This window comes from Lissotriton helveticus, chromosome 3_1, assembly GCF_964261635.1.
Source record: "Lissotriton helveticus chromosome 3_1, aLisHel1.1, whole genome shotgun sequence".
NCBI classification, from domain to species: Eukaryota; Metazoa; Chordata; class Amphibia; order Caudata; family Salamandridae; genus Lissotriton; species Lissotriton helveticus.
Genome location: NC_136061.1, coordinates 1,174,398,080 through 1,174,417,155, shown reverse-complemented (window position 1 = coordinate 1,174,417,155; position 19,076 = coordinate 1,174,398,080). Strand labels below are relative to the sequence as shown.

General features: G+C 47.2%; 1 protein-coding gene across 3 annotated transcripts in view; it reads left to right on the top strand.

Annotated features, from left to right (window-relative positions):
* THYN1 (thymocyte nuclear protein 1) overlaps nucleotides 1-3,441 on the top strand; it is a 190,409-nt gene extending 186,968 nt beyond the window's left edge. Inside the window, exons 7-9 of one of the 3 annotated variants that reach the window (XM_078683869.1) lie at nucleotides 2,379-2,474; nucleotides 2,623-2,773; nucleotides 3,205-3,441. In XM_078683869.1, the coding sequence (XP_078539995.1) occupies nucleotides 2,379-2,474; nucleotides 2,623-2,773; nucleotides 3,205-3,248 (291 nt within the window). In that variant the 3' untranslated portion in view covers nucleotides 3,249-3,441. The remainder of the gene's footprint in view (nucleotides 1-2,378; nucleotides 2,475-2,622; nucleotides 2,774-3,204) is intronic. The other 2 variants (XM_078683871.1, XM_078683870.1) reach the window with 2 other exon arrangements.
* The last annotated feature ends 15,635 nt before the right edge of the window (nucleotides 3,442-19,076 follow it).

The following is a 19,076-nucleotide window of genomic DNA, read 5'->3' as shown; positions in this document are numbered from 1 at the left end:
GACCAAGGTTTTACATACGAGATAGAGAGACCCATGTGGTGGGCTAAGATGACGTAGAGGTGGGACTAAGGAAAGCAGAGAACATACAATTGGGAGCGCCATAGAGAAGAGGTTGGTGGTTAAAAAAGGGTTAAAACAGTCATCGAGAAGTAGTAGTCACTGAGAAATGGCGAGAGTGAGAGCAGGTTAAGGATGCACAGAAAGGGGTGCTGAGACATTAGAGAGATGGTCTGAGCCGTCTCAATGCATCCCTTGTTAAGCAAAAAAAAAAATCTGCTTATTGTACACGGTCCTTACAGCACAACTGCCCCCATTAGTTTCTGCTAAAAAAAAATCAACACACTACAAGCTCTGATGGTTTGTCTTTCATATAATTTCTGTATGTCCTTGCTTACGTCCTAATTCTACCAGCTCCTGTTCCTTCACGATTGATTTGCCCTTACTCCTGATCCCAGCAGTGTACACTCTGTTCCTACCCCATCCTCGGAGGCATACTCTAGTCTAGAGTCTCCGTCAACTGCCCCAGCACATTGTTGGCCTCTCTCCCAAGGCTTGTAAACTGGATTGTAGGCTTCCACCCCAATAAGCTGGATCCTGCCTCTTCCCTGCGTTTGGAGAGGGTGGTGTTTCCATGCAATTGTTTTACCTCCTTCCCATCAACTCTAGTAAGTCAATTTTCTCCCTCACAATGCATTATGGTGTGCCCTTGGTCTCAGTCCCGGTCCTCTCAAAGGTCCCTCTTTGCCCACGCCCTCCCCCTCAAAGGGACATCCAGGTCTCTCTCCCAAACACTATAGGTGACCGTTTTGGGTTTTTTTCCGGTTCAAAGTAGTTTCTATGCTACTTCCCACTTTGACTCCAGCCCCAAACCATGTCCCGGCCACACTTTTCAAGGTACTGTAAATCTTGATCTTCTCCTAGCGTATGCATGTTTTTCATAAGAAAGGATCGTATCACTTAAAAATAAGAAGTAATCTCATTTAACTAGCCTGAATATTAATTCACCTTGTGTTTCTGCCTGAAGCAAATTGCTTCCGGAAACCACACAAGCGTCACTGGCTTTTCAGCTGCATAAAGATAATATAGCCTGGAGCGTCTGCAAAACTGGACTGTGTGTGGATGGTTTTCACTTTTTAGTGACAAGACCTACATGTCGTACAGTGGATATCTTGCCCTTGATTACTTTATTTTTAAAAGTATATATAGCGCTAGCTTAACCCCTAGGTATCAGAGCGCTTTACATACACACAGTAAACAGCAGGAGGACATTACATTACATAGTAGGCCGGCAGTAAGGAAGCAAACCAAAGGAAAAAATACAGCATGGGAAATAACTATGCAGTGCAGCGGAGGGGAGAGGGCAATAAAAAGAAACAGGTGAGAATGACATAGTCCGGTCACCCACTATCCTTGAATGTCCAGGGAGAGAGGAGACAACTCGGATATAGTAGTCTAGGTAAGTTGACGTTGGTCCTGAAAGTATTTGTTTAGGAGATGGAGTTTCAGGTCCCTTTTGAAACAGGAGAAGGAGGGGTTGCATCTGAGGACTCCAGGGAGAGTGTTCCATATCCTGGGAGCGTTGCCAGAAAACGATCTGTATTGGGTGGTTTTTATTTTTTTCATTTTCGGAGGAATAAGAAGGAGAGAGTTGGAGCTTCTCAGCGTTCTGGATTGACCTGCTCTTATCAGTTTTATTTAGGTAGTTGGGGGCAGGAGAGTGAAGGGTTTTGTGTGTGATGCAGGCCAGTTTATAGATACATCTCCCTTCCATGGGAAGCCAATTGAGGCAGTTGAGAGCTGGAGTGATGTGTTCAAATTTTTTAACTCCAGATACGAGTTGAGCAGACATGTTTAGCACTGCCCTTAGAGGGGCTAGGTGAGCTTTTGGAGTCCCTGTAAGGATGGCGTTCCCATAGTGGATTTTAGAGAGAACTAGGGATTGGACTACTGTATTGGGGTCGTCGTGGTGTAGAAAAGGTTTCAATTTCTTGAGGTGTTTTAGAGAGAAAAGAGCACTTTTTGCAGAGTTTTTGATGTGGGCCTCCATTGATAAGTTCTTGTCAAGGGTGATAATTGCTCCGTTTCTTTACAAAGGCAAAATACACACAGATATGAAAGAGTTATTCTATGTCTCATGCGCATTTGCTAGCTTTGGCACTTGATCCGATGCAAAGATTCAGATATTTTTCGAAAGCGCAAAATGACCTATCCCTTTCTTCCCTGATGACGATAGGCTTATCAAGAGCGTGAGCCATCACTCACTCTCTTCCCATCCGCCAAGTTGTAAGCTTAGCTTTAGGCCAATTTCCACTATAATTGCACTTGTTGTAGAACCTTTGTGCCTTGCCTTCCTTATAGCACTGTTCTTTTGTTTTCAGATTGTGAAGGAAGCTTACGTGGATCACACGCAGTTTGACAAGAAAGATGCTCACTATGATCCCACCAGTCAGCAGGAGAACCCCAGATGGTTCATGGTAAGGAATAGCAATGGTTTAAAACTATTCATTTCTAAATATGAAGCCTGTGCACCAAATCTATTTTATTGGTGTTGCACAGGTGGTTTCCAAAAGAAATTATAATGCCAAACATACACAACCGTTTTCTTTTTATCTCTTTTCCCAGGTGGATGTTCAGTTTGTGCGCATGACCAAGCGATTCATCCCACTGACAGAGCTGAAAAGGTATTATCAAGAACAGACTGCAACAGGCGGACCCCTCAAGAACATGGCACTCTTCACAAGGTCCAGGTTGTCCGTTCAACCACTGACAAAAGGTAGTCCCCTTTGCACAAGTCACTAGGCTCAGACAATGCTGGTCATTGAGTTAGTACTAAAATGAAAGAAAAAAATATACAGTTTTGCGATTCTGTGGGATGTATGGTTGCTGCACTCCTTTATCGTACTCTTTGTGTGCACCTTTCCTAAGCTAACCTTTGTAAAAATCAAATTTGATTCCTCCCACTAACATTTGATCCCTAATCATTTCTTCTAAAGAGGTGAACTATTCACGCTTGTGGGCTTGATTAAGATAGTACAATAGATTGCACAATGTGTTTCCACTGTAGCAACAATCTATACAGATCTTGTCCATCACCTTGTATTGAAGGCGTCACACCTTTCATCATAGACTTTGGTACATGGAGCGGAATAAAGCTAGGAATGTGAAATGCCTTAATAACCTGTTTTGTCTTTTCCTTTCCAACAGAGGAATACGAGTTTATTTTGAGCCTGGAGGATGTAAAAACTTGAATACAAACCTAAAACGAAGATACTCCAGTGAGGACATGCAGTGAGCCCCATAATCGGCATCCTTCGTCACAGTGATACCTGTTTGTGCATTTGCATCTTACTTCATTCCCATGCATGTAAACTGTATATTTATTTAAATAAACTTTATATAAACGGAATTGCAGAGTAAAAGGCAATTTATCAATAGCTGCATGTGGATTTGCGTTGTATTTTCATACAAATGTAGAACCACAACTTCTAAATCTAACAAAACAGAGAAAGGGTCATAGAAGAGTATTAACTGGAGTTGTGTGAACCAAACATTGCGTGTGAATTTGACATACAGAAGATGAAGGAACAGGCCACACAGTGAATATAACCAGTTTAAAAAAAAATTATCTAAGGAAAATAACTGGTTCCTGACCAACTGAGATAATATATTTGCCGAGACCCAATCAACAGTTGACAACATGCCGACCCGTACATTATTGCAGGGGTATCATCATAACACATTGATACATTAGCTGATACAATTCGATTTTTTTGTGTATTTTATTTTAAAGCAAGGCAACTGCGCCCTATATTGGGGCACAATATGTACACTGTGAACATCTGACCATTTTAACCACATCTACATAATGGCATAAGACCTCAATCAGATCTTTGCCCTACCTTGTCAGTGAGAACAGTCTGTGACACAATATTATGAGTGAATGTCAGATTGAGCCCGTTATTATCCAGATAGGCAGTATGTCTGGAATTATACCTGGATTGCTTCTGGACACTGTGGAAAATGTTCACTCACCTTGCACTGGCGAGCACACGTTGTCAAATCACAATCTTAATGGTGATAACTGTGATCTTAGATCAGGTTTCTCCAACGAGTAGCTCTCCACCTACCTGTGAGTAGCTCTCCTGTGTGCAGCCCAACCTACTAAATTAGACACTTTTGGTTGGTTGAATTAATCTACGTTGAACAAAATGTAAGTGTGGATTCAAGACAAAAAATGTGTGTATTTTGAAACCTCATAATTTCCAATATATATTTACAGTGGCTATTTGAGTGATAAGTCAGGCAGCACTGGGGATACATATTACTGATATTAATACCTTGGTTCCATGTGCATTGCAGCTATGGCTGCTATGTCTCACCCATGTAGAGGCATTCCAAATTGATGAAGGCTTATTAACATTGTCGGCAACCCTGCCTGATGCACTGATTATTTTTTTTAAAATATATTTTTATTAATTCCAAACAAACGTATCCAGACCTAATCAGGATACAAAGGCTAACAGGAGCTCATTAGTCAATAACAATCACTGATCGCATCCAAAAGCAAGTTACATAGGCACAGGTAACAGGTTTGTGTGCCAATCCCCACGATAATAGCACCAGGTGACAACCAGATGAATGAGGAAGAATCGGTGCAGCAACAATCAATGATTAATGAGAGACATAAGAGCAATACCGTAGCCACAGGACAAAAAAAACAAAATGATCCTAAACCCTCCCCCCCTCCCCCACACCCTCTTATCCCTCCTTCTCCTCCTCGGCGTGTCACACAGAGTAATTGTAGGAGCATCAGGATGGGGAACAAAAGTTTGCAAAACTGGTAACATGGGATGTATACCAAGGAATACTGCAACGATAGTGATGGGTACATTTCGGGACATGATAGGTACAGACAGCCAGGTATGGAATATACAGTGGTCGGGGCGAAATAGCCGGGTCACCAGCCGTAGAGTCCACATCTAAATCAGTGTCCGGGGCTTTCAATAGGATCACCATTTCTTCCTAGGCCCTCGCAGCCCCCAAAGCTTTGTCACTTTTCGCTCGGCTAGCTAGCTGCAATGTAACTGTGCCCTCGCATTCCGCTCATTTTAGGAGATCAGCTCTCCACCTCTGAACGCTGGGGCCCTGCCTAGACTTCCCATGTGCTGTAATGTTTCTTTTGGTCAGAAGAAGACCCAAATCTCAAAATTTGCTAGTGATCTTGATCTTGGATGTGTGGGGAAACCAGTGCAGCAAGCAAGGGCCTATAGCGGGTTCTATCTCCCTCTCAGTATTATCACACAATAGCGAAACCACCTCCTCCCAATACGTCCCAAGTTGGGGACAGTCACACGTCATATGGCGGAAATCCGCACCCTCCGTGTTGCATTGTGGGCACAGCGCTGTGTCCGTATTGAAGTGTGTGTTCATTTTAGCTGGGGTGAGGTATGCCCTATGCAGTATGAAAAAGTGCACTAGCTGGAAACAGGCATTTCTAGTACTTTTCTATGCTCTCTCAACCAATTTGGCCCACACCTTCTCTGGGATCACTTTGCCTAAGTCCTCCTCCCATTTTTGCAGCAGTGCCCGCAACGAAGTCAGCGCCTTGCGCGTCATACGCCTATATAGGCAAGTAACTGCTTTAAAGGTCCCTGACGCCATTACAACGTTCTGACAAGCCATGGAGGTCCGTGGTTCAGACAACTTCTCTCTCCAGTGCCTTTGGATGGCTGAGACCCGAGCCGAGTGAAGCAAAATGCCCCCACGGGGGAGGTCATACCTATCCTGCAATACATCGAAGGGGAGGAGGGTACTATCCTCATATAAATCCCCTAACGTATACAGACCCTTTTCCCCCCCAGTCAGTCAGCGCAGCCCAGTTGACCCCATGTGGGAGAGCAGTAAACATGGCTAAAGGGATCTCCGGGGCATCGGGATGTGCAATCTGCGCCCTTCGCTGACTCCTGTTCCAGCAAAGTCCAAACGTCCGTAACTCATTAGTAAGGGTCTGGAGCCGTAATGGCAACTGTAAAATAATACAAAACTGCACCTGTCCTGGAACCAGCTCTCCATCCCGCTCAGCCGGTCACCGAAATTCCAGCGTTACCGCTTGAGTAGGCCACTGTAATTGGGCTGCCACATAATATGTCTCAAAGCCAGGCACCTCCAGGCCACAATCAGCCTTCTGCCTCATTAGTGTTTTCAGCTCCACCCGTCGCCTGCCAGCCGCCCAGAGAAAACCCGTGATCATTGATTGAAATTGTTTAAAAATCGACGCAGGTATCCAGACTTGTAGGGTTAAAAAATAATATAATAACCTGGGGAGAGCCACCATTTTAAGAAGGGCCTCGGCCTGCTACCGAGAGAGGTAATGTCCCCCAAAATTCCAGGATACATTTAAGACTCCGGATGGCTCTACCCACATTGCCTTCCAGTAGGTCGGCTGGCATATGATAAATGCGGGTCCCAAGGTACGTCGAGCAACGATACTCCTACTGCACACCGTCAGCAAATAAAGGACCCTCATCCGATGGGGCAGTGGCGAACAGGCAAGACTTCGCCCAATTCACCTTGAGTACCGCAACAGCCTCACAATCCTGGAGTAAACACTTCGCCCCGAAGAGGGCGTCAGTCGTATTTGCTAGAAACATGAGCAGATCACCGGCATAAAGTGCAATGTATTGAATACAGCCACACACTCTGAGCCCCGGGTAGCGCTGCCCATCCCGGCCTGGGCCGCTAGAGGCTCCATGGCCAGGGCAAACAGCAGAGGGGGGAGCGGACATCCCTGCCGCATCCCGCGGCTCACAGCACAAGCATCCAAGATCAGGCCACCCGTCTTAACCCGAGCAGTGGAATATTTGTATAACATTGCCGTCCAAGCCACAAAAGTATTGCCCAAGCCAATATGTGAAATAGGCGCCTCACATTGATGGCTGTGTTCCGTGTCGGGATGAATCCCACCTGATACCTGTGCACTAAGTGAACTATGTGCGGGAGCAATCGAGTCGCTAGGATCCGACTCCGGATCTTATCAGTGGTGAGCATGGTTAGCGGGCGGTAAGCGGTCCTATAGGTCACATAAAACTCGATCGGCAGTCCATCGGCCCCAGGGGTCTTTTTCTGCGCCATATGTTTATCGCTCCCCTAACTTCTCCTACTGTTATATCCTGACCTTGGAGTTCGGCTTGCACCCTATCAAGGTGTGGAAGGTCCGCTATAGTAAAAAAACTTTCCAAGGACGTCATCATTCAGCGTTGCGTACTCTGATAAAGATCCGTATAGTAGGCAAGAAACTGATCATGAATCCCCTGCTGGGTATAATAAAGTTTCCCCCGTCGGGCTACACAATTCCGACCGTCCCCTGTTTGGTGGGGTTGGCTAATCAAGCCAACTACGCACCGGATTTATCACGATCTGCGTGTGCGCGCTCTATATAGCTTTTATAATCAAAACAGTGCAGCCTTTCAACCTGCACAGAGACCGCCTCCAACAAGTCCTGCTGCCCGCTAGGTTGCTCGGGCCGAGTGCATTCTGCTGTGCGCAAGCGCTGATCCGCAGTCTCTATCTTGAAGTAGTGTCTTATTCACCCCCTACCATGTTAGCAATACAGTAACCCCTTAGCACGACCTTAAAGGCATCCCACTCCACAGCAGTCGAGGACACCGTACCAGCGTTCGAGGAAATATTGGGGCTCCCACCACCTCCTGAAAGACCTGATCTTCTAGGAGTTCTGTGTTTAAGCGCCAAGTTGGGGTTGCGGGGCATGCCTGGGACCAATGAAACCTTAGGAGTAGTGGATTATGATTGACAATGTTCTAGTGAGGTATTCACTATTTTTAACTACCGCATGTATGTATGGGGAACACAGTATCGCATCTAACATGGAGCTTGTGTAGCGCTGAGAAGAAAGAATAATCGCACTCCCCCTGGTGGAGTGCCCGCCAGGTGTGGACCAATCCCCACCGAAGTTGCCAATCTCTTCTGGCCTTAGAGACCTTATGGATAAGTGCATCAGGGAGAGGCGAATGCAACTTATCAAAGGAAATATCAGGGATAGAGTTAAAATCCTCGCCCATATTCACTGAGCCAGTCAGATAGGATGCCAGCTTCCCAGACAGTTGAATAAAAAAGTCCGGCTGTTCAGTGTTGGGCGCATAGATACTACTCGGCACAACATCCCTGCCATTGAGGCGACCCGCAACCACTACATACGTCCCCTCCGGGTCTGCTAGCTGTTGCACCTTTTGGAGAGGCACCCCCCACCCTTACCCAGATCAACACTCCTCGCGCGAAAGCAAAATACATTTTGTAGAAGATCTGACCCCCTCCATCTACGCTGCAGGACGAGATGATAAACATTTCAATTCAAGTAGTGACCCCGTGATGCAACATTGTACAGCACCCAAGTGGGCTCCCAATAGTGACACGCCGAGGCCCCTGAACTTCCCAACCCAATACAAAGAAAAAGAAAAACCCCCAACTCCCCCGCCCCAGAACAGGCACTAAAACACTAGTCCCCATCCAAACTAGCTAAACGCACAGTACCCTCTAGCAACTACAGGGGATCAAGGGGGGGAGGCGGCTGTGAACTGGCGTCATCTCGCTCTGGTACCACTAACAGAGCAGCGCCATGCCCCAAACAGTACACAATGCCCCGCATCCGAGGGCAAACCACAACTGACACAGACCCCCCCCACCCCTCCAACAGCCCATCAGTGCAAGAAATGTCAATGCAACATCGGCAGGTTAATGAAGTGGGCAAGCAACAGAAAAAGAGGAAGAGAAAGAGTGAAGCAGAATTAGAACAAGGCAATAAAGCAGTCAAATAATTCCATCAGTGGTTCCCGGTGGTAACATGCAGCAATTTAACACTGTCAGCACTGGACTACTCAGAAGCGGAGCCATCCGACACCTTTTCTGACCCAGTGTCTGCTCCAAACGACAGTTGACAATCCTGTAAGAGCTCTGACACCACCCGCAATGCGGCCAAACTCTCTTTCTCCGTCTGGTAAGCACTAGGCGCCTGCAGGACAGTGTGGCAACGCCTTGTGCGCTGCGTCCTTCGCAGGCTCTGGTCCCCCGTGGCAGGTATGTTTAGTTGCTCTGCCGGTCCGCGGCCAGTTTGTAAGATTCAATCCAGTTCCAGGCCTCCTTGGATCATCACACAAGTGAGTCTTGCCAACTAAAGCTATCCGTAGTCGTGCCGGAAACATTAAGGGAGTACTGCAGCCCTTCGTCGCGCAAAGCCCTCTTGACCGCCAAGAAAGACGTACTGCGGGGCTGGACTTCCAGCGTTGCCTGGTAAGAGAAGGTATGGGTGGCGCTGTGACGCGGGTAGTTTGCCGTGGCCTTGGGAGCGGCCCGGGCCTGGGCCCAATCGGGCTAATAGAGGAGGTGACAGAGCAAGGGTTACACAACGGAGGAGCAAGTAGCAGAAGAAGCCGCAAATAACGCCGCCCGCTGAGAGAAAGGATGAGTGGCGCTGAGACTCTAATAGACTGCGGCCTTGGGGCGGCCTTGGCCTGGGCCCGCTCGAACCAATTGAGGCGGCAATGTGCATAAGGCTGTGTGCTGGCTAGAGCACCAAGAACGACTGAAGTTGCTGCCGGTGAGCCCCGCAATACAGCTAACTGGCGTTGTGGGTTCCCGACCTGGCGACATAAAAGAAACCATGAGCAGCACTGCCCGGTAAGAGGAAGGATTGGCAAATCGGCATATCCCGCAATTGCGTTGGAACCCAGTAGAGGCCCGGCCTAGGCCTGCATGCACTGGCTATAACCGGAGTCTATGTAGGCAAAGGAGCGAGCTGGCGAGCCTTGAGAGAAGACTGATGTTGCCTGTACGTCCCGAGAGAAAACGCAGCGTCGATACAGGGGTCCTGTTGGGAAGAGCAACAAGCGTTTGAGCCCACGGGATGTGTAGGCGCAGAAGACAGGCCTTGGGCAGCGCTGAGGCCTGACACTAAAGCGGCGAGTGCATGATACTGGTGCCCGGCCTGGACGAGCAACAATTGCTTGAACTCCTTGGGTGGCGCTGAGACCTGAAACTAAAGAGGCAAGTGCATGATAAGGTGAAGAGCACTCGGGTGAATACGGTGGAGCCACGACAAGGTGAAGAATAGTTGGGAGAAGGCCTGAGGGGTATTGCTGTAACAGCCACTACCCTGGGTATGGCCTGGGCTTGAAGTAAAGCAAATTATCGGCCACAGTGACGCACACAAACAAAGGTAACTGTAGGTGGGAACAAAAGAAGAGGGCCCCAGCCTGCAGACATCCTTGCACAGAGGACTATTGCAAAGTGTGCTTGACCCAGAGGAGGGATTGATAGTCGGGACCATGGTGTGCTGGAGAAGGGAGCGGCCTGTGATTCACCATTACAGGACACTGGGCGCTGGACTGGAGATATAAAGGAGCTGCGTAATAGGGACAGAATACAGTAGTGGGCCACCCGTGCAATAGCGGACGGCCGTGCCTACGTCACTGCTGGCTCTAACTCATTTTAGAGTGAAGATCGGTGAACCGAAAAAAGCCCTTGTCAGAGTCGCCTGACTGTCCCAAGCTTTGGGCCTTGGAGACTGAAGCACTGACGGAGTCAGACCATGATAAGTTACCCCCTGTCACGCATCTGTCGCGGTGAGCAGCACAGTGCTGGACCTGCACATAGAGCTGTCTCTGACCGCACTTCCTACTGAAGGCACAGCACAGTGAATCTTGAAGTCTTCTCATATTGTACTGTTTTCTCCTGCCATGAGCACCTTGACAACTGGTGTAAACTGGACTGCCTTGCTGGACAGATGGGCCGCACTAAAGGAGCGGGGTCGAAGGCCTTCTCGCAGGTTGCAGGCCGTGTAGACATGGAGCAAATGCAACCACTAACACAGCAGGGCCACCCGAATGATCGATTAGATGCCATCTTGAATGCCATAGAGCGATCCGGAGAGTCGATGAAATCCAAAATGGACAAAGTTGCGCTTGATCATACGCTCCTGCATGTGGATCACTGGAAAATGAGTTGCTGCTGTGGAACAAGATATTAAAGAACTGAAGCCCGCCACTGACTTCTTGGAGAAGCAACAAAAAGCACATGAGGTCAGAATACGCTATGTGGAAGATTGAGTGGAAGATACAGAGGGTTGCTCCAGGACGAACAATGTCTGCCTGATTGGACTGCCGAGGGAATGGAAGATCAGGATGCAGTAGCCTTACTGGAACAATGGCTTAAGGATATTCTACCCTCCTTCTCCTTTTCACCCCTTTTCACCATAGAACGTGCACACCGCATCCCAGGTAGGAGACTGGCGCCAGGCACTGGCTGCGTCCACTTATATTTGAATTGCTACACTTTAGGGACAGAGATATGATCCTGCAGGGAACCAGGAAGATATCCGAGGTAAAGTTTAACAACGTAAAGGTCCTCTTTTTCCCAGACTTCACAATTAAGGTCCAGAATCAAAGGGGATCTTTCCTGCAAGTTAAAAAGAAGCTAAGACAACTGGACATTGCATATTAATTGCTCTTTCTGGCAAGACGGAGTGGTATCTGATGGGAAAACGAGATTCTTTGACAATTCACAAGACACCTGGGACTGGTTGGAAACCATGGACCTGTTCTTGGGTCCTCGCCGAAGGGCATACCAGGCACCTGGAATGGTGAGGCAAGGTGAATGAGGAATCGTTGTCGACGATCCAGGAGACAGATTACCGGACTATCAGCAGCACCTGGCCCGGACCAAATCAGACAGGAGCCACAGGAGGTGGTTCTAGTGGCAGAGCGGATAGCTGAAGGTGCAGACACAGCAAATCGGGAACCCAGATACACTTCTCGGAGGATGAGGGCTCGTCAGCAGCAGGAATATCAGACGTTGTATCGCTGCGAATGCCTGATGTCACATCACAGACTGCTGTTGGTATTGTATAAATGCTGGGGTCACGGTGCTGGCACCATGAGACCATGAGCTACCTAAAGGACTGCACCCCAATGACATTTGGTATTGTTACTCTTGCTTTGTTTACTATACTGGGAGGTTTGCACATTTGGTACCGCACTTAGGCCTGCACACAGTGCCTGAGGGTTATTTCAACTGTACACATTGTTACACGCACGCACAGATATGAGACACCTGGGGACTTTTTAGTGGCATGCACGGCACAGCCTTACACTCCCATACATTTTTCCCTTATAAAAGGAACCAGTTGGTTACACGGACAGTTTCTTTTCCGTCAGAGGTTGGGTAGCACCCTTTGTTTATGGGGGACGCTCTGGTAATGTTTTCCTACTGCCATGTTGGCTCATCTACTTTTCCCTTTAGTTGTAGAGGCTTTCCTAGGGGGAATGGGCAATGATACAGCGTTCTGCCGATTCACACACGTCTGCATGCACAGGTCGGGTTACATTTCACTTCTGCATAACGTAGTGCCGTGCGAGATCATACGATAGTCACCTGGAATGTGTGGGATCTCCGAACACCATCCCACAGATATGTGGTCTATTCTTACCTCAAGAGACACAATGTGCGCATTCCCCTCTTGCAAGAGGCACACTTAATAGGGTCAAAATTGTCAGGCTGCAAAGAATATGGAAGGGTAAGGTGTATGCCACTGATTATTCATTATTTGCACAAGGGGCCTTAATGTGGATTAGCCCGGGCACACCATTCGCGATAAAGGAGGAGGTCCTTGCCGACAGAGATGTCAGATACGTGTTTTTAAGAGGCAGGCTGGATGGGCATTATATTTTGCTAGGTAATGTATATGCCCCAGATACAGACAAATGTCACTTACCTAGATCGCTCTCCCAAATATTAACAAAATGGTGCGACATACTGTAGCTGATCAGAGGGGATTTCTGCAACGTCATGGACTCTGTCTTAGATGGATCCCCCCCTCTCAGATGTGCCACTGCCACAACCAATTCCATGGTACTGAGAGGATGGGCACAGAGGTGGGACCTGATCGATGTTTGGAGGCATCGTAACCCTGGAGGGAGGATATATTCCTTTTACTCCGTGCCTCATGACTTACATGTGCGATTAGATAGATTCCCAAGTTCACCTTCCTTACTTCCTTACATAACAGTTTCGAACTACCAGAGTCGTCCAGATTCTGACCACAAAGCACAGTACGTTACACTGGCATGGCAATGTGAGACTCCTGACATCCCTATATGGTGGTTACAGCCGGCAATGCTTTAGGGCCCATTCTTTCGAGACTCAATAGGGGAGGCCATCAGTGAATACTTCACACACAATACCGGGACTGCTTCATCCACTATGTGGAGTGGGCTGCCATGGTTACATTACGTGGAAAGTGACTGGGGTTGGGCTGCGGCTTGGCGACTAATAGAATCGGAACTGCTGGTAGTGGAAAAGGATCTATTGACAAAAGAATCACGGGCGATAGAGGACGCCTCAGACTCCATCCCGCTATTAAATGTGCGCAAAAAACACACAGAACTCCTAGAAAACCAGAGGTGTTTGAACTTCGCAGAACACTCAGCGACAGCACATGCTAAGGCTGATCGATTCGAGGCCTTACTGGCCTGGTTGATCAAACAAGATCAGGCCATAGGCCCAATCACTGCACTCTGGTCTCCAGAAGGCGGACTCGAGTATGCACAGCATGAAATTCACAGGGAACTGACCATGTATTTCACTGTACTATATAGATCTGCCTTAAGCATCCCTGAAAAAGACATGCATTCCTTTCTTGATGGTCTTACCTTCCCCACTCTCACACCCGAACAGCGCAGAAAATTGGATACACTGCTTACGCTGGAGGAAGTGAAAGGCACAATGTGAGCACTGCTGTCTGGCAAAGTCCCAAGATCGGACAGGTTTCCCCAAGAATCTTATAAGACATACGCCGAACTCCTAAGCCGGAAGCTTCTTGGGGTGCACACGGAAGGGTTAGAAAGTTCCTCCCTCCCAGCTTCTCTGACAGAAGCTACCTTGATCACACTTCCAAAACCGGACATATTTCCCACATACACAAGTGCCTATTGACCCCTGGTGCTGTTAAATGGGAATTACAAAGTATTAGGTGTTCTGGCAGGCCAATTGGCGCCCATCACCCCGCATCTGGTCCATCTGGATCAGAATGGGTTTGTCCCAGCTCGCAACAGCTCTATAAAAATACGCAGACTTTTTTGGGTAATGCACAGCGCTACGGCTGTATGGCCGGCAGCAGGCTGCCTAGTATTGGATTTAGAGAAAGCCTTTGATACAGTGGAGTGGCTTTATATGTTTGCGGTGTTGCGAAGATTTGGATTTGGGCTATACTTTTTAAGTTTAGTTAAACAATTATATGGAGCACCTGCCGTCCGCTTGGAAACTTTATTTTCGAGGCCCATACCAGTAGGGAGAGTAACTAGACAGGGGTTCCCCCCCTTTCCTTACTAATTTTCTACCAGGCTTTAGAGCCCTTGGGTATAGCACTGCGACAATCAGCAGACCACTGGGGCATACAGCTAGGGGCGGAGACGCACTCAATTTCGCTCTATGCAGAGGATATCTTGCTTTACATTAGGGATCTACAGGCGATACCCCCAATCATATTTGACACACTCAAATGATTTGCTACGCTGTCAGGATTGGGCATGCACTGGGGGAAATCATGATAAGACTCTTTTATATTTTTAAACCATGCACCAGGTCACATACATCACTTCCCCTCCTAGTACAGATAGCTCAGAAATGCTTCCGTAGAGCTCTGCATCTTACCAGACATGTCCCACAACATGCGCCCACAATACAGTTATTATCCCATTATTAGGAATGCCGAAAGAGGGAGGCAGAGTTAGAACGACAGAACTCAGACTAGCACAACGCTGATGTACACACACTGGGAGACCTATATATGGAGGGTGTGTTGCAGCCTTTCCTTTCCCTGACTGAAGAGGAGGGCGTTCCCCCCCCCCTGGAAAATGTTTAAATCACGCTGCCTGGATGGCCATGCTGGGGAATCACTGGGGCAGTATCTCGTAGGAACCCCCAATGCATCTCCTGATGCAGTATATCCATGTGATGGGTACAGGGCAGCACCTTATAAAATGCTTTGCAGAATCAATCCGCGAACACACTATGACTTACTTAATGCCCCTGCGCAATAGGTGGGAGGCGGAGTTGGGGCGACCGTGTATGCCCAAAGAGTGGGCCATGTTGCTGGGGAGCCCTAGACAGATTCCCAGAAATGCATGATTTAGTCTGATTCAATTCTATATAGTCCACAAAGCATATCTATCCCCGGATAAAATCAATAGGTAATTTAAAAGAGCGGATGCTTGTTGCCATTGCTGCAAAATTATAGAAGGCGATCTCCTACATATGTTATGGTCATGCCCCAAACTACAATGTTACTGGCATGGAGTGATTCATTGGTTGACCACAAGCACAGATAGTGTTTTGCCAAGTACATGGGAGGCCTGCAATACAGGGAGATTTCCCAAGAATAAGAAACACAAAGCCTCCTCTAGATTTTTAGACCTGGGTTTAGTGGTGGCCAAAAGACTCGTCACACGTTGATGGAAAGTAGAAGACTCCCCCCACCCCCCTTCACCCTCCCCCCCCCTCGCTTAAAGCCTGGTCCCAATCTATGCTGAATTGGGCTGAGGCTGTCTCATTGATAAGGGGAGACATGTTAGGACTGCGCAAGTACCCCATTTCAACAGCCTGGAACACAATTCTGACAGTGCTTCAAGTAACAATAACTCCGGACAACCCCCCAGGCATTCCTAGCACCAACTAATCTAGTCTACGTGCAAGTCGTAATGTGACTTGACAATAATTGATGTTGAACACGCAACGCACATCACGCACACTGGACCTGCATGTAGTATTAGGATACTGAGGATGACACATTTAAACTTGTGAAAATGGCATTATTCTAGCAGGCGTCGATCAACTCTACCCCCTCCCCCCCCCCCCCCCACCACCACGCCCCTCACCCTGGCCTACCTTGCCCTTCCCTCTTTTTCTTATGAGTTGCTCTTGTAAGTTTTACTGTTACATGTATGGTAGTTTCATCACTAACCTGGACACTACAGCATAGCCGAAAGGGGTCATTAGAAATGGGTATGTGGAACAAATATGTATGCCAATAAGGCACCTGTAATTTAATTATATATTGAAATGGTAAAAAGCCGGGATCGACATTATACATTTGTTGTATTGGACGCGAGTCATTACGGTGCACGGATCGGGACAGTGTATCTGGCATCTGCTCATATACAGATATATTGCCTGGAATAATTTGATTCTTGAAAATTCCTACTGGTTCTGCAAATATTTTGTATGTTTGTAACATGTATCACATATATCCAAATACAATGAACAGATTAAACAAAAAGAATTGGAGACCGAGATGGGGGTATGTCCCTTTAGCCTTGACTTCCAGTTAATCAGAACATGATTATCCACTCCATTGTTTAAAGGACCATAGCAGGCTTTTGCTGTAACTTCCCAGCCTTTAGAAGGCTTACAAAATATTATCTTTCCAAATTACGTTGTGCATGGGTAGGACGATTTTCAAAAGATATTCCCAATACAAAAGAGGAATTCAGGTATATCAAAAGGGAGAAGGGCGAGATTAGCAATGCTTCAGTACCACGATGTCTAATAACCTGAATAAAGCTTTTGCTAAATGGTGTAGCATAGACTGTACTTTAGTGTTGTTATGCAGCCTGGGCGCGTTTAGTGTGAAATATTAGGAGTGTCTACTATGAAGCTCTGACTAGTGATAATTTCAAACAACTGCATTTTGGCTACTTGCAATTCCAGCAGTCTGTATTATACTAAGACGATGATGATGTGCACAGATAAACAGTTTACCTTTGCTAACACTCTTTCTGCTAGATACTGTTTTTAACATCAGATTCCTTACCTTTAGAAAATTCTCCACTTGTCAGTCTGGATCCAGACATTTTTCAAGGAGTACCCCAAGCGTGCCAGCGGGTGGTGTTGTGTGCGTCTGTACTGACATCTTTCATCTCCTGCACAGATCTGCATAGAGGCGCCACTCACGTACCTGGGGGCATATTATCAAGGGCCATTATCGCCGCTTTAGCGGGACTTTTTCCCGCTAATGCGGCGATAATTTTATCGCCCTATTTTACCAAGCTGTCGCTAACACCAGTTAGCGACAGCTTGTAGGTGATAGCGGGCATTTAGGGGCCCACTTTGCATGTCAGCGATAATTATCGCTAATGACATGCAAAGTGGGCGTGCCAAGATGTTAGCGACTGAAAACAGTCGCTAACATCGCTATCTCCTATTACCTACAAAGGCGTAGTTTTGGAAATATTCGCGCTAAGCGCGAATATCTCCAAAAGCTAACACCTGCCGAGAGCAGTTCTTAGCCATGTTATCCAATGGGAGGTGGATAACATGGCTAAGAGCATTGTCACGATAATGTGTGAATATCGCTGTATTTCCAGCGATATTCACGCATTTCGAATGATTTTTATCGTTTCTGAGATAAACCTTGATGATAGCAAGGTATCTCAGCGATAAAAATCGTCGTAGCGCGGCGATAAAATTATTCCCGCTAACCCTGCTTAGCGATAAATATCGCTATTGCTAGGTAATATGCCCCCTGGACTTTAGTAGCTGTCTAGGCTGTCCACGCCCCCAGAGGTAGAGTCCAACAGAAAATTGGCTGTGACCAGTGTAAAGATTTCTATACTTGTAACCTTTTTAGGTGGAAAAGGCCCTAGTTCACCGAACGGGGAAGATATCTACCAGTAAGAACGTTACCAAAGGTAAGTAACTCGTTCTGATAAATACTTCTAACTGGAGATTCCTCACCTTTTGAATGAATACCAAAGCAGTGCCTCCCAGGGGGCGAGTCTGAACGGGCTTAAACCAATAAGCCTTGCTTGCTACACGGTAGGAAAAGATGGGGACCGCCTAGAAACAGGCTGCAAAAGGGGACTTTAGGACAAGTCGGGGAGCTCCCAATGGGAGCTCTGTTAGTGGGGGTCCTGGGAGCAGGGAAGCACTGTCAGTTGTTGTGGACCCAAGCGGGGAGCTTGGGTGCAGTGTTTTGGTCGGCTGTGCCTATGCATCAAAGGCACCCACAGTTCAGTTAGACCTTCAATGGGGGACATAACAGGACAGCTGAGCCACTCTCGGTGCTAGCCTCTGCGGTGCGGACGTCATGGACTGCTCAGGCTTTGCAGCAGTGGAGTCAAGATTGGACTCAAATAAGCTTTGGTTGTTGCAAGGGGTCCGGTACCCCAGGTCTCGTTTCAGGGAAGCTCTGGTTGGTCCTGGCATCTTCACACTTAGTGGGTAGATTGGTCTGACAGCAACCAAATGAAATAACACTGGGCTGAGAAACTCCCATCAGACCACCCTTATGGCGGAATCTCGTCATGTGGGATACGAATAGTAAATCCAAACCTCGCCCAACCCATCAGTCTCGATGTTTAATGTTGTAAGGAGACCACAGAGCACAACAAAGCGGCAGGTCAACACAGCATTGCTTAGTGTACTGCAATTCAACCATAGTGTAACCGTAGTTCACACTTCATACCTCAAGATGCCTTTTAAAAAAACAGATGTAAATGGTGTCCTGCCCAAAGTGGGCTAATAAAGGACTGATGCTCTGGAATTACAGGCAGGCATTACTTACAAGGTATAGATGTAACTGTACAGTTCAGACATGAATGATATATTAATTATCTGGCAGACGAAAATGGTGTCTGGCAGAAATAAACAATTACCATCATGCCAATCAAAAATTAGTGATGTAACACAAAGGCACATGTATAGGTCGAATGTGACTTACAGTGATGTCCAAGGTATGTCATCATTCAATCCCTTGCTGTCACTTTTAAGCTTAAAAATCCATTTCTGTTCCTTCACAAATAGGAATCTGGACACATCGCTAATGTGAGGTGGAATGTAGGGGTGTTCAAGGATCACCCACCTCAAGTCTTCAGCCGTATGTTTCTGGGACAGAACATGATTGGTCAATCTTGTAGATTGCTTGTGACATCGGATGGTGCTTTTGTGTTCACCAATCCTTATTTTGATTTTACAGGCTTTTTTGGGCTTCTACTGTCTCCCTAAGATACATA